At 51.2% G+C, this 13,392-nt stretch overlaps 7 protein-coding genes across 7 annotated transcripts; 4 read left to right on the top strand and 3 right to left on the bottom strand.

The window, feature by feature from the left end:
• The first annotated feature begins 350 nt into the window (after positions 1–350).
• On the top strand, positions 351–1,534 carry P170DRAFT_379683 (class II aldolase/adducin domain-containing protein). The gene is made up of 3 exons (XM_024845496.1): positions 351–756; positions 827–1,358; positions 1,406–1,534. The coding sequence occupies exons 1-3, from the start codon at positions 476–478 to the stop codon at positions 1,478–1,480; spliced, it is 888 nt and encodes a 295-aa protein (XP_024708477.1). The 5' UTR covers positions 351–475; the 3' UTR covers positions 1,481–1,534.
• A 212-nt stretch (positions 1,535–1,746) lies between these two features.
• Positions 1,747–2,879, bottom strand: P170DRAFT_490164 (ketopantoate reductase family protein; the record flags this gene model as incomplete). The annotated part of the gene is made up of 3 exons (XM_024853990.1): positions 1,747–1,932; positions 1,982–2,640; positions 2,690–2,879. The coding sequence occupies 3 exons, from the start codon at positions 2,877–2,879 to the stop codon at positions 1,747–1,749; spliced, it is 1,035 nt and encodes a 344-aa protein (XP_024708476.1).
• A 451-nt stretch (positions 2,880–3,330) lies between these two features.
• On the top strand, positions 3,331–3,839 carry P170DRAFT_473048 (Endoribonuclease L-PSP; the record flags this gene model as incomplete). The annotated part of the gene is made up of 3 exons (XM_024853006.1): positions 3,331–3,492; positions 3,555–3,707; positions 3,765–3,839. 3 exons carry the CDS (start codon positions 3,331–3,333, stop codon positions 3,837–3,839), a joined length of 390 nt encoding a protein of 129 aa, XP_024708475.1.
• Positions 3,840–4,127: 288 nt separating this feature from the next.
• Positions 4,128–5,882, bottom strand: P170DRAFT_353003 (NAD-dependent succinate-semialdehyde dehydrogenase; the record flags this gene model as incomplete). Its single annotated transcript, XM_024843952.1, has 5 exons — positions 4,128–4,251; positions 4,300–4,584; positions 4,617–5,240; positions 5,295–5,664; positions 5,780–5,882. The coding sequence occupies 5 exons, from the start codon at positions 5,880–5,882 to the stop codon at positions 4,128–4,130; spliced, it is 1,506 nt and encodes a 501-aa protein (XP_024708474.1).
• Positions 5,883–6,093: 211 nt separating this feature from the next.
• Positions 6,094–8,155, top strand: P170DRAFT_379679 (putative flavin-containing amine oxidase). Its single transcript, XM_024845495.1, has 2 exons — positions 6,094–7,027; positions 7,079–8,155. The coding sequence occupies exons 1-2, from the start codon at positions 6,287–6,289 to the stop codon at positions 8,141–8,143; spliced, it is 1,806 nt and encodes a 601-aa protein (XP_024708473.1). The 5' UTR covers positions 6,094–6,286; the 3' UTR covers positions 8,144–8,155.
• A 241-nt stretch (positions 8,156–8,396) lies between these two features.
• P170DRAFT_462945 (Zn(II)2Cys6 transcription factor) lies at positions 8,397–10,642 on the top strand. Its single transcript, XM_024852126.1, has 3 exons — positions 8,397–8,632; positions 8,685–9,577; positions 9,636–10,642. The coding sequence occupies exons 1-3, from the start codon at positions 8,416–8,418 to the stop codon at positions 10,566–10,568; spliced, it is 2,043 nt and encodes a 680-aa protein (XP_024708472.1). The 5' UTR covers positions 8,397–8,415; the 3' UTR covers positions 10,569–10,642.
• On the bottom strand, positions 10,636–12,519 carry P170DRAFT_434887 (cation diffusion facilitator family transporter). Its single transcript, XM_024848821.1, has 4 exons — positions 12,191–12,519; positions 12,084–12,134; positions 11,206–12,032; positions 10,636–11,150 (listed from the first exon to the last, which is right to left on the bottom strand). The coding sequence occupies exons 1-4, from the start codon at positions 12,490–12,492 to the stop codon at positions 10,750–10,752; spliced, it is 1,581 nt and encodes a 526-aa protein (XP_024708471.1). The 5' UTR covers positions 12,493–12,519; the 3' UTR covers positions 10,636–10,749.
• Between the last annotated feature and the right edge of the window lie 873 nt (positions 12,520–13,392).

Raw genomic sequence — 13,392 nt, 5'->3', positions numbered from 1 at the left:
TATCTTCATGGTGATTTTGTTCATTCTGGTAGATGAAGGGGCTAAGAAATCTAGTTCCCGACAAATCGCTACAGCTGATATTTCCACGGCATCTCTTGCCGAATCGACTGGCTGGTAACAGCTGCAGTTCCAACACTCGGGCCTTTGACACGTAGTTTTTGATGTTACATGATCGACATACCTTGCATGGGGTGTCCACTCCAAGCGATCCTTCCGTCGCTCGTTATTGCCATCATTAAACAGTTCGAGGCAGTTCACCCCGGTCACCTGACGGCCCTAAGGAAAGAGTTTCCGCGCAGCAGAAGAGAAGCTGATAATGCACTATGCTATGTATGAAATAGTGGCGACAGTCGCGGGGCATTGCGATGAATTATTTTGGAATCATATCAGTCCTCTTTACCCCTCCATATCATTGATTCCATTGGACTTTCCTCCCTCACCACAGCCGAATCAAAGTCGACACTCCTAAGGCATAATGACCACAGAAACCACCACAATGACTGTTTCCAAAGACACTCCCTCCCAGGGCGAGTCTGTCAACGAGAAACAAGCCTCGGCAGCATTGCAGGCAATTTCCCAAGGCGCCACACTCCCAGGGATCCCATCATTCACATCGATCGACATAAAGCGACGATGGATGCTCGAGCATCTAGCAGGTGCATTCCATGTGTTCAGTCGAAACGGCTATGCTGAAGGAATGAGCGGTCACATCTCCCTGCGCGATCCAGAGCATCCTGACCTATTCTGGACCAACCCGTAAGTATAGTACAAGCCCCAATCCAGCTCAGGAACATACCTAGACTAGCAACTAACCACCTCCCTCCAGCCTCGCCGTCCACTTCGGCATGGTCAAAGTATCCGACCTAATCCTGCTAAACCACGCCGGCGAAGCCGTCGCAGGAAATACCAAACGCCCCGCCAACTCCGCCGGATTCCAAATCCACGGGCACCTGCACCGACGGTATCCGCATGTCAACGCAGCTTGCCACGCGCATTCCGTAAACGGGAAGGCATGGTCGACATTCGCGCGGCCCCTCGAGATGATAAGCCAAGACGCGACGATGTTCTACGGGAATGCACAGGCCGTGTACAAGCAGTTTGGTGGCGTGGTGCTGGATCCGGCGGAAGGCGAGCGGCTGGCCGAGGCTCTGGGGCCGGACGGGAAGCTGTTGATTCTGCGGAATCATGGCCTCTTGACGGTGGGAAGAACGGTGGATGAGGCGGCGTATCTGTTTACGCTGGCGGAGAAGAGTTGTGGGATTCAGTTGCAAGTCGAGGCGGCGGCGGCGAATGGCATTCCGAAGATGGTGATTGAGGATGAGGTAGCGGAGTATACGTTTCGGATGACGAGTGAAGCGGTAAGTTACCCTGTTTATATGGAGTGACATGTACTGATGGTCTCTAGGAGGCGCTGTATTGTGAGTTTCAGCCAGAGTATGAGTATGAGCTGGAGAGATGCAATGGGAAGTTCTTGGAATGATTTCTGGTGGAGGACTTGATTTAACATTTAAAACTGTTTCGAACAATAAAAAACTACAATATGTATACATAAATGGTTTGTTTTCAGTCGTTTCAAATTTTTACACTTTCTTCTCGGCAAGATGCTTAATTAAAGGCTTCATGGTATACACCGGCTCCTTTTCTCTAGGCCTTTATTATAATTATCCGAGAGTGTGGTCATCATTTCTATTCAAATAAAGATGGGGAAAAAAATCTCATTATAAAATAGCAATTAACACTAAAAGTCTAGTTACTAGTAGCAGTGTGGTCTACTGGATCCGGGATCGAAATCAGGCCATTTCTCTCCTTCGTACGCCATTGGATCGCCCGAAGGACATTGTAAAGAACCGTCAACGTAGGCATTGGAACGCCATGTTTGATGCCCTCTCTCATGGGCTCGCCGACAATATTCTCATACTCGCAATACCGCCCCTATCGAACCAATTAGCCTGGCGCCAGTCCGAGTTCATCAATTACTCACCTTCCTCAAATCCACCTGCATACTCGGCGGATTGTACATCGTGATCGGATCCATCGTGATCATCTTATCGACCAGATCCGCTGGTAAATCATGCCCACAGGCTTTGCCTCCAGCCCGAATCTCCTCCATCGCCGGACGAACCAAGCCGTCGACAACGGCATCCGCCAGCTGAATGCGCCCCGTATCCAAGTCGGTAACGGCGCAGATGGAATTCAAACACGCGTTGTACAGCAGCTTCCGCCAGCGAGCCCAGCCCACGTTCGGGTTATACTCTGGCTGGCATTTCCCGCCTGCGCCGTAGATCTCGACGAATTCTCGCGCAGCTTGCTCCTGCAGGGCAGGGTCCAGAGCAGGGTTATCAAAGGGCCCAATAGCGACGTCGTCGTTGTCTTCGTGGACGATCTTCCCCAGCTGGACCTGGTGCGAGCCGCAGAAGCTGACGCCTGAAAGGACCACGTTCGTGGGGAAGGCCGCCACGATTGGCTTTTCGATGTTGAGTCCGTTCTGAATCAGTACTATCACGGAGTATCCCGGCGTGACGGCGGGTTTGATCAAGTCTAGTAGGGTTGGTGGGTTATCGGGGACGTTTTTTGTTGTGCAGATAATATATTTGTAGGGTTGGATGCCTTCTTTAGCGACGTCCGGGATGGATTTGATAACTGGGTTGGTTAGTTGTGAGGTCTTCATGTGTGGATGAGGACGTCTTACTGGTGTCGGGGCGAAACCCCTCTACTATTCCATGGTCGACTGATCTGATGTGGAATCCATGGTTTTTGACATGGTCGTAGTTCGACCGCAGCACAGCAGTCACTGTAGCCTTTTGCCCGATTTGCAAATTCAGGGCAGCGATGGTCCCGATTCCACCGCAGCCTACTAGCAGCACGTTCGCTTTGGACATGTTGGAAGCTGAAATCTCGATAGACCTCTGAATGAATGGTGTGTCTACTGGAGTGGACAGGTATGATGTATATACGGCGTCCCTGCACCAGGTGCAATTAGGGCAAGTGACCCCAGCACGTGATCCGTGTCTATCTCCGGGATTGGGCGACATCACGTCGATCCCGATAAGACGTAGATACGAAATCGAGTGGAGAGATTGTATCTAGTATCCTGTGAGGGGCTTTGCATTGCCCCTCATGAAGGATCCTATTCGAGTTGGTGGGACAAGGAACGTAATTTCGCTGTCGGCTGACCGCGGAGTCGCTTTCCAGTTGATTCTGGAGGTCGCCAACACCTGCCCCTCTTAAATAGAAGTATATCATGTAGGATTATAGGATCCAGATCACTACTTTTTGAGGTCGCCCAAATACTACCCACCAATCAATCCGACCGGTCTACTCTCGCTCGCAATGCCTATCACCAAAACCGCCGTCCTCAGCCAGGATGCACCCGCCCCCAGCCCTTTGATGTCACAGGCTGTCGTTTACAATGGGATGGTCTATTGCTCTGGCAGTCTAGGAATTGATCCTAAAACGAATAAGTTTGCCGAGGGAGATGCGGCCGATCGAACAGTACGACCTACTATACCTGTCGTTTAATGTTTTAAGGGCAATAATCTAACCCTATTATATAGACTCAAGCATTGAAGAATTTGGACAACATCCTTCGGTCTGCAGGAAGCGACTTGAGCAAGGCCGTGAAGGTGAACATTTTTCTGTCCAGTATGGAGCATTATGCCAAGGTGAATGAGGCCTATGCTAGGATTTTCACGCATGAGGTGAAGCCGGTAAGTCACTGTTTTTATTGTGGAAAGGTTTAGATATTTGCATTCTGATTGTCTTAGTGTCGCACTTGTGTGCCGGTTCCTGAGCTGCCGTTGAATGCCGAGGTTGAGATAGAACTGGTTGCGCATTTGTAGAAATCAAGTCTGTCTATTGGTGAGGTTATGGATATATGCTAGAAGATGGTTGAATGAACATACACAATCAAAATTAATTCCTTCTTATGTATGTCTTTGATTCAATTGTTGCTTCTCGCGAGTCATTGTCTTTCTAGCTGGCTCAATCTCAAACCGGCGATCTACTAGCGATTATCCTCTGAGTTCTTACGGTAAGTGTCAAATCAATGGAAAAGTCACCATCTCGTATGTTTGAAATAAGTCATCAATTAACACGCCTGTTACTGAAACTAAACTATATGGTGGCTCTTATATATTGGCACGTCCAGCTCCATATACATTTCCCATCATAATAGTTTTCAGCTCAGTGTATTCTTCCACCCCATATTTACTGCCTTCACGACCAAGTCCGGAATGCTTGACACCACCGAATCTGCATATTTATTAGTACCTCAGCTTGAATGTGTATAGGCTCACGTACGGTGCTGGCGCATCTGACATCACGCCTGTATTGATGGCAACCATTCCGACGTGCAGGGCATCAGATACTCGATGTACCCGAGAAATGTCGCTGGTAAAAACGTAAGAAGCAAGCCCGACGTCGGTGTCATTTGCCGCTCGAATGACTTCATCCTCACTCGAGAAGCGGAATAGTGCGGCAACAGGACCGAATGTCTCTTCGTGTGCCAGTTTCATGGACGCATTGCAGTCCGCCAAGATCGTGGGATCGAAGAAGTTAGGGCCTTTAGGGTCAGCGTCTGTCCTACTAACTTGTAGAGCAACTCACCGAGAAATGACAATTCCTTTCCTCCAGCCAAGACCTTCGCTCCTTTTGAGACAGCATCATCTACATGCTCCCTTGATTTAGCCACGGCAGATGCTTCGATCAAGGGTCCATGGGTCACGCTGTTGTCTGAGCCGGATCCGACCTTGAACCGAAGAACCCTCTGAACAAGTCTCGCGACAAACTTGTCATATATACCATCTTGAACATAGATCCGATTGGCACAGACGCACGTTTGCCCAGTGGATTTGAATTTACTTGTCAGGACGCCTTCCACGGCCAGCTCCAGGTTCGAATCGTCAAAGATGATGACTGGCGCATTGCCACCCAGCTCCAGGCTCAGTTTCTGCAAGGAACTGCCTGATTGTTCCATCAGAATCTTGCCTACCCGGGTGGACCCTGTGAATGAAATCTTCCGAATAGTGTTTGATTTGCACATCGTCTGGCCAATGATGGGCGTATTCTCCAACGCTGTGATTATATTGATTACGCCATGGGGAACCCCAGCCCTCTCGGCCAAAATAGCCAAAGCATAACCCGTCAAAGGGGTCCTTCCATCTGTTTTGATGACAGTCGTACACCCCGCTGCCAATGCTGCACCGGCTTTACGGGTGATCATTCCCGCGGGATAGTTCCATCTAAGAAATATTAGTTTTTTGACAGCCTTTATAGACAACGCCAGGAATACAAACGGCGTAATCATTCCGCAGACCCCAATTGGCTCTCTGACCACCGAGATCCTGTTCCCCGGGCTTGTTGCAGGTATGATATCCCCATAGACACGAGCGGCTTCTTCGCTGAACCACTCCAAGAAACTTGCAGTGAAGAGGACTTCGCCGTGAGCCTCGCTTGCCGCCTTGCCATTTTCCAGGGTAATCAAAGCTGCCAGATCATCCTCGTTTTGCAAAACAAGGTCATACCACTGGCGAAGAATTCGCGATCTTTCGCGACCGGACTTGGCCTTCCAAGCTGGCAGAGCGTTTTCCGCGGCCTTGATGGCGTGTTGGACGTCCTCTGCAGTGGACTCGGGGCAGCGCGCAATTACGGCATTGTTGGCAGGGTCTAGGAATTGAGTCAGAGAATTTTTTTTCTTGCGTTCTCTCTTTTTCTTTTTCTTTTTCTTTTTCTCTCTCTCTCTCTCTCTCTCTCTCTGATACGATTGCTTCATGTAACTTACTGGTCACCGGGAATGTAGCGCCTGAGGACGACTCTAGCCACTCGCCATCGACATAGTTCTTGGTGATAAAAAGAGAGTTATCGTTGAGTTGTAAAGACGACATGGTGTCTGAAAATTATTGATCACAGTTGACAATGAATCGATAGCGATAACACGAGGTTCATATGATGAACACTCGTCGAAGTCCACTTGGATGTATGAAAGTGGGTCCTTGGAAACAAGGCAACTCATCCCGCTCGGTCACTTTCCATCGCTCTCTCGCTCTCGCTCTCGCTCTCACTTTCTGCATCGTCGACGTGGCTCATGATCTCCACTTTTCCTACCCGATCCACTCGTTCGAACATGGCTCTTTGATAACGCTGGAATTCGGCTTAAATCCCCAATGCTGGGGCTGTTCTTGGTCTGGCCAAGTCCCTGGAATAAATTACAGAGTACAGCGCATCGCCCTTGATCGTTTTGAATCATCTCTCATGCTCCATCAAATTCTCTGACATTATACTCCTCATCATGGCACCCTCTGTCCGTACCCTAGATCTTCACAACACAACCTCTGCCTATTTTGCACCGGCCACCATCACATCCAGTGCAGAGACCATCCATGTTGCAGGCCAAGTCGGTATTAATTCGCAGGGAAAGGCGCCAGCGGACTACGAGTCTCAAATCCATCTAGCTCTTTTGAACCTACACCGAATCATCGTCGCAGGCGGCGCATCAATCCGAGATATTGTCAAGTTGAACTTGTACATTGTCAACTACAATCCCAACCGACGCAGCCATGCCAGACACATCCAGAAATTCCTTGGGTCCCACCGTCCCGCCATTACGCTGGTCCCGGTTGCACAACTGGCCGCTCCAGAGTGGCTTTTCGAAGTGGACGCCGTCGTCGCCAAACGGTCTAAACCCCTCTCTACAGCTCTGAAGATACCTCAGACCACGTACGACGTGGTCGTTCTCGGTGCAGGTCTAGCAGGCCTCACGGCCGCCGAGCATGTCGTTAGATCCGGATATTCCTGCCTAGTTCTCGAAGCGAGAGATCGCGTAGGAGGACGAACTTGGAGTGCCGCGCTCCCTGGTGGCGGTGGCATCGTGGACTTGGGTGCCGCTTGGATCAATGATACAAACCAGTCTCGCATCTACCAATTGGCTCGTAGAGCCAACGCGGAGCTCATTGAACAGAACACAACCGGTAGTTGCGTTCTCCACGACTTTAACGGCGATACCTATACATTTAAATATGGCGAGATGCCGGTAAGTAAACTCTTTCATCGCTTGCCTTATTATTCTGACACGGTTGAATAGTTTGATTCTCAAACACAAAAACATTTGATCGAGATCCGTGATATAGCCGAGTCAGACTGCCAAAAGTTGGACTGTGCTCAACCACAGGATACTGCACTAGATTCCATGACGTTCCTCGCCTACTTGCAGTCTCGCAATGCCAGCCCTAGGGCCATTGCCACTGCGACCGTCTGGACGCGTGCTATGCTTGGTCATGAGCCGCAGGACCTCTCAGCCTTGTACTTCCTCAACTACTGCAAATCCGGTGGGGGTTTGATCCAGATGCGGTCTGACCGAAAAGATGGGGCACAATATCTGCGCATTCGACAGGGTACTCAGATCTTTGCGGAAACTATCGCGAGTGCGCTCCCTGCAGACACGGTGCAGCTCTCAAGCCCTGTAACGGCAGTCCATCAGGTCCAGAAGGATCGTCTCGTTGTACAAAGTGCCAACCATGCGATTACAGCACGCAAAGTAATCTCGGCACTTCCCTCCACAGTGCTTCAGACCATTGATTTCCAGCCCCCTCTTCCAGCCCGGAAGACCTTATTGACAAATTCGTTCCGTTACGGATACTATACGAAGGTTATGATGGTGTTCAAGTCAGCTTGGTGGGTGGAGAAGGGATTCTGCGGTCTGGTCCAGTCCATGAAGGGTCCCGTGGCTGTTTTCCGGGACTCGAGTATTCCGAAAGACAAGAAATGGGTCTTGACCTGTTTTCTGGCCGGTGATTTGGGCAAGCAGTGGTCACAGCTGGAGCCTGCGGCTCGTGTGAACACTATTTTAGAACAACTCGGGGAGGTTTACGCTGACCCTGCTGGAATTCGCGAAGCTTACGTCGACTCGATTGGCCACGAATGGATGGCAGAGGAATATTCAGGCTATGGATGCCCGTGTCCAGCTCTTCCGCCGGGGGTGTTAGACACCGTTGGAGATAGTCTCCGAGAATCGTTCGGTGACATTCACTTTGCCGGAACTGAAACAGCTGAAGAATGGAAGGGATATATGGAGGGAGCGGTTCGAAGTGGTGAGCGAGGCGCGAAGGAGGCTATCAAGGGTTTAGAAACCACAGTGGCTCGTCTGTAGATCAGGATTTAAATAAAGGGATTGCTAGAGACACGCCCCCAGGTGATCCGGGTGCTTAGGCAAGCGCCGGTGCCTGTAGCCGTGCTTAAAAATAAATTCTCTTTCGTTATGTCAATCGAGTAATATCTACAGTGGCGCTTATCCGGTGGAACCCCGAGTAATGCGGGGGGCCAACGTGCCCCACAGGTCCTTATCGCAAACTCCTGTCCTACTGCTCGTGTCTCCAACTCTCATCCATCAACCTCGTCTTCCAAAAATTCTCCCCCTTAGCTATGGTTCAACCTTCCCGCGATCGTTCGCTAGGGGGATGCGGGACCTGTCGAGTTCGTCATACGAAATGTGACGAGACACGTCCCTTCTGCAAAGTGTGTCTGTTATCCAATCTCAGTTGTACTGGATATGACATCCGTCTACAGTTTATCCACCAGGGGGAGATTGAACCCACGGCGATGGAAAATACATCGCGGTTTCGGAGACCTTTGTTTACTGGTTCGTTCCGATGGATCCCTGACTACCGTGCGGCGAATTCTAATGATCCCAGAATCCCAGCGAAAATGCCTAAATTCGTCGCTAGTTCGCTCTCTGAGTAATGCCGATCCGGGGCATGCATTATCGGAGCTAGAAGAGCAGACGATAGAGGCACAGCCTGCAGACTATCCGCTCTCTCGGGGCCCATTCGGTGTTTTTCAAGTGCAGCCGGCCAATTTCAACAGCCCTCCGACCCCTATTGGCGCAGAAATTGATCCTGCACCAGACTCGAATGCACTGATGAACGATCTGATAGACCCCGATTTGGGGGATACGGGAGATACAGCGAGACTTCTCGATCCAACAACTTTGGAATTGAGTGTGGATGATGCCATCGAGGACTCGACGGTGTTAGACCATGATCCGATTTCCTTGGCTGATTCCCTGCTGTTGGAAGACATCGGTATGAACGACTCGGTGGCTCGACTATATGACAACTGCGAGAATACCCATTTTCAAGCACTCGATGGGTCCATTCCGTACCACAGCTTCCTCTGTCCAAGTCCACAGGGGCCCCGGTTCCCCGGTGATTCGTGGCTACTTCTAGCTAATTACCGCGATAAGGTGGTTCCTTTGCTGAGCCCTCTAAACCCTTCTGCAAAGTCACCGTGGCATCACTTGGTTCTCCCTTGTGCTATGAATGCAATGGCAGAAATGACAATGGGGGGGACCACGAGTCATGCCCGGTCTGCTCTGCTGCATACCTTACTGGCCACCAGTGCTTCTCATCTACAGCTATCGTGCTTTTCTTGTCCGGGGGAACCGTGGAACCTCACGGTGCATTATTACAAACAACGAGCCCGACATGACTTGAGACGCTGTTTGCAGGAGGAGGCATCCTCGCGGGTTAAGAAAGCCAAGTACAAGGATATCCTGATGGCCCTTTTATCAATGGCTATCTTAAATGTGAGTCTCTGAACACTAGTATTTACCAAATTCTATCAACTAATTTGCCATGGTACAGGTATTCGATGCCGATGCCGACTCCCTGCTCGCTTGCCTTCTGGTCACAGAAAAATACATCTGCAGGAAAGGATTAAGCAAAGCATCGTTATCACGAAAGACCCGGCTGCTGCATCACTGCTACGCCTACTTACGGATCTTCAACGAATCAGTCGTTCTCTCCGATGTTTCCACAGACCCCTTCCATGACCTGGGCGGAATACTGGACCCGGTTGCCTCAACCAAAGCCCCCCGATTTCGCATTTCGCGCTGGTCAGATACCCCAGACTTTGCTCTCACAACAGTCAAGTCCATCGAGCTCGGCCAACACGATCTTCACCTCGAATATCCAGCCCGCTGGGATCTCACAATGTACCCGGAAATCTTTGGCATCCCTGAATCCTTCCTGAACCTGATGTCGCACGTCACCCGTCTCGGTAACGAGCGGGACCTGCTGATGAGCGGCCACCTGGACGGACCATCTCCAAACACGCGCGATTTCCTCCTGCGCGCAAAACTAGTCGAAGAACACATCTGTCGCTGGGGTCCTGCCCACGACCCAGAAAGCAGCAATCACAACCTCCCCATGATGCTGGCCATGCAAAAAACCCTGTTGATTTTCTTCTACAGACGCTTCTACGATGTGCAGGCGACGACTCTACAGCATGAGGTCAGACAAGTTCGGGACCTGCTGATCACCTCGAAAACAGCCAGCCATAACGTGTACATGATCTGGCCTGGCTTCATCGCTGCCTGTGAGGCGCTGGGCGCGGATCTGCAGGATTATTATCGAGGGTGGTTTACGGACTGTTTTCGTAACACCGGGCTTCGGTCATTCCAGGTCGCGGGATCTATTGCAGAGTCTATCTGGGAGAGTGGTAGAGATGGAAAGGAAAGGCCGCTGCAGTGGCCGGACGTGGTTCGCTCCTCTGGGCAGCGATTGGTCTTGTTCTAGTCATGATTTCAGGAACATCATAGGATATTGGCGTCGTGTCTGCGCACATAGAACGAATGTATATAGAATTTAAGTCCAGTCTTTTGTTGTTGCCGAGCGACAACACATCTTCCATATTCGATTATGAATTAATGATAAGATAGTCCGAAGAGCACGTTCCCCAGCCCAAACATAACCAAAACTACGACTCTCTCTGATTCATATGACTCGGGATATTCCACGGATCATAATCCGAATGCACAAACGCCCGATCCACAGTCGGCACACTCTCAATCATATACTGCAAACTTTCGCCTATATCATGGCTATCACGGAGACTGGTCTTCGCCTCGAAGATAATGTCCACTTCGACGTTCAACCGGTCCCCTGCATAGTAAGCCTTCAGGTCCTGAATGTTGAGAATCGCCTTGGAGAACCGCATCGTCATGTACAGCAGAATGCTATGGTCTGTGCCGGACGCCGCGGTGCCCGTTAAGTGGCCGATGTGTTCGGCGGCCGTTCCGCCCCAGTTCCAGATGATGTAGAGGGAGAGAAGAAGACCGCCTAGGGGATCGACGAACCAGGTTTTGGTGAGGGAGCCGACTGTAGTGGATCAAGTAAGTTTGCTGTTCGGGCTGTTATTGGGGAGGGGGCGTACGTAGAGGGAACAGGATACTGAAGAGGTTGAACACGACATCGGTCATGGCGTCTTGTGCCAGGGCCTGCACGCTGGAGTTCTTGATGAGCCGGCACCAGAACCAGCAGGCTAGTTTTATGAAGACCGTGCTGGCCATTACTGCGATCGAGGGCACCGAGAGCTCGACGAGGGTGTGTTCGGTTGAGATGAGCCGGCTCAGCGAGGTCAAGGCAACTTGGACAAAGGAGGTCATCATGATGACTGCGAAGACGAGAATACTCAATGGTTCGAGGCGGCGTCTGCTTATGGGGAATCGGGAACGGTCGTCGTTCTTGATGAGCGTCGTCGTGGCCCAGACGATGCCCGTGCTGAGGAAATCCAGCACCCCGTCTACCAAGCTGGCAAGCACCGACAGCGAATTCGTCATGGACATGACGACGATCTTGGCTGCGAGTAATACCACGTTCGCGATGAAATTGATGTATATGGCGACTGTGACGATGCGATCTTCGCCGTCCACCAGGTCGTCTTGCTTCGGCAGGACGGCAGGCGATGGTCGGGAATTGTCGTCTGCTGAGCAAGGCAAGAGAGGTGAGCTTTCATCGGGGATTCGATAGAGGTTTCGAGGCGTTCGCTTGATCTTGCCGGATGCTTTCGCTCCGCCGTTATTATCCCCTGTGGTGTATCTCGCGTCGTTTACGTGACCTTCACCCGTGTCTCCAGCGGAGTTTTTGCGTTGACCGCGTTGGTAGTCTTCAATCAGCCTGTGTGGCAGGGCCGAGTCGAATAGGCGATCGATATAGACATATTGCGCGATGAGTTGATTGTTGCGCTCGTAGTATTCTCGCCTAAAGGCTCAGTATGGGTCTCGGATGGTGCAAGGGACAGGCATCGCGTACAGGTTTTTGGGCAGGTTTTTGAGCGTCTCCGGATCTCGATAGTACCATTGCCTGTGAATTGACCGTTAGCATCAAGCTAGTCCCAGCATAGGTGCCGGGGCGCGTACCAATTGTGTATCGGTTTAATGTTTCCAATCAACCGTCTTGCTCTTTCCAGGGGAACCTTATCCATCCGCTCCCACGGCGTACCAAGCTCATCCTGCTGAAAGCCACTCTCCAGTCCATCCTGACTCTGAACAGACAAGGACCGTCGACGGATCAGTGTCGCCAGGGACTGCCCGCGCGTCGACAAAAGCTCGCCCTCGCGCGCGAGAATCGGCCTTCGCGGCTGGATGGACTCGGACGGAGTGGGCGATGAGGGCGCAGAGAAATGCGGAATCGAGTTAGGTCGAGTCACCCAGGACGCCATTCTGCAAGGGCCATTGGGATGCAGGTGATCACGGCGGTTTATTTACGTCAGTCAGTCCATTGGCAATCGTCGATGCCTGTGGGCACGTGATCGCTTATCAAGATCGATCTTATCTGCACGTGATGCGGAGGACAGTCACGGGGTCCGTGCCCAAAGCGGGAACCCCAGACTTTCGCTTCTCGACCGTCTCGACTGTCTCTGCTCAACGCCATCGGGAAGACCCCTGCGGTTCATTGTGCGCTAAGATCCCTGGCCCAAAGTACAGCATCAGATGCCTCTCCCATGAGTCAATCACAGGATCGCTTCCTGGCCATTTACATCTCATGATTCCGACCTGTCAAGACAATCTAGATCCTGTCCAAAACGTGTTTGGATCGGCTACGGGCCGCAGGGCCGATTTCTCTTTGGCTTGGACGAATGGTGCTCAGCCAGGATATGTTTGGCGCCAAGTTGAACGCCCCCGTGGACTGTCAGCCAAATATATTACACGGAAAATTTGCCTTTTAGCCTTTATTGAGGCAAAATCCGTCCATACGAAGGCGTGTGGTGTTCTTGGACACTGCCTTTTTGGTCAATCAGACGGCAGCAGGAACTTTGCTTTTGTCTCGGCCTCGCCAATCACGACCCCTGCGGACTTTCACAGAAAGACCGGCGTGGTTTTAGTCTCGGCTCGCTCGTCCACCCCGGATTTTCATGGGTTTCCATCAAATCAAACCATTCCCGCCATCGATTGATTCCTGTCGTCTTTGGCCACCGGTCAGTCCATGCCAGGTCAGCCGGGGTCATAGCATTGACTTGCTCTAGGGTCTCAATTGGCGGCCATGGCGGATTTCAATTTATATAGACGAACCACCCATCCTAGTCCCACATGTTTGCTCTTCGCCCTTTTTCTCCTCACTC

The sequence above is a fragment of the Aspergillus steynii genome, assembly GCF_002849105.1.
Source record: "Aspergillus steynii IBT 23096 chromosome Unknown P170scaffold_2, whole genome shotgun sequence".
Lineage (NCBI taxonomy): Eukaryota > Fungi > Ascomycota > Eurotiomycetes > Eurotiales > Aspergillaceae > Aspergillus > Aspergillus steynii.
The sequence above is the reverse complement of the archived record's forward strand: the minus strand, read 5'-3'. Positions and strand labels throughout refer to the sequence as shown.

What these genes read in the sequence shown, in the direction of transcription:
- P170DRAFT_462945 (XM_024852126.1), top strand. Translation starts at nt 8,416, where the DNA reads ATGGTTCAACCTTCCCGCGATCGTTCGCTAGGGGGATGCGGGACCTGT. An exon ending in TCGGAGACCTTTGTTTACTG is followed by an intron (nt 8,633 to 8,684) that starts GTTCGTTCCGAT and finishes TAATGATCCCAG; the next exon opens with AATCCCAGCGAAAATGCCTA. An exon ending in TATCAATGGCTATCTTAAAT is followed by an intron (nt 9,578 to 9,635) that starts GTGAGTCTCTGA and finishes GCCATGGTACAG; the next exon opens with GTATTCGATGCCGATGCCGA.
- P170DRAFT_379683 (XM_024845496.1), top strand. Translation starts at nt 476, where the DNA reads ATGACCACAGAAACCACCACAATGACTGTTTCCAAAGACACTCCCTCC. An exon ending in GACCTATTCTGGACCAACCC is followed by an intron (nt 757 to 826) that starts GTAAGTATAGTA and finishes ACCTCCCTCCAG; the next exon opens with CCTCGCCGTCCACTTCGGCA. An exon ending in TTCGGATGACGAGTGAAGCG is followed by an intron (nt 1,359 to 1,405) that starts GTAAGTTACCCT and finishes GATGGTCTCTAG; the next exon opens with GAGGCGCTGTATTGTGAGTT.
- P170DRAFT_434887 (XM_024848821.1), bottom strand. Translation starts at nt 12,492, where the DNA reads ATGGCGTCCTGGGTGACTCGACCTAACTCGATTCCGCATTTCTCTGCG. An exon ending in ATTAAACCGATACACAATTG is followed by an intron (nt 12,135 to 12,190) that starts GTACGCGCCCCG and finishes GTCAATTCACAG; the next exon opens with GCAATGGTACTATCGAGATC. An exon ending in AAAAACCTGCCCAAAAACCT is followed by an intron (nt 12,033 to 12,083) that starts GTACGCGATGCC and finishes CTGAGCCTTTAG; the next exon opens with GCGAGAATACTACGAGCGCA.
- P170DRAFT_379679 (XM_024845495.1), top strand. Translation starts at nt 6,287, where the DNA reads ATGGCACCCTCTGTCCGTACCCTAGATCTTCACAACACAACCTCTGCC. An exon ending in TTAAATATGGCGAGATGCCG is followed by an intron (nt 7,028 to 7,078) that starts GTAAGTAAACTC and finishes ACGGTTGAATAG; the next exon opens with TTTGATTCTCAAACACAAAA.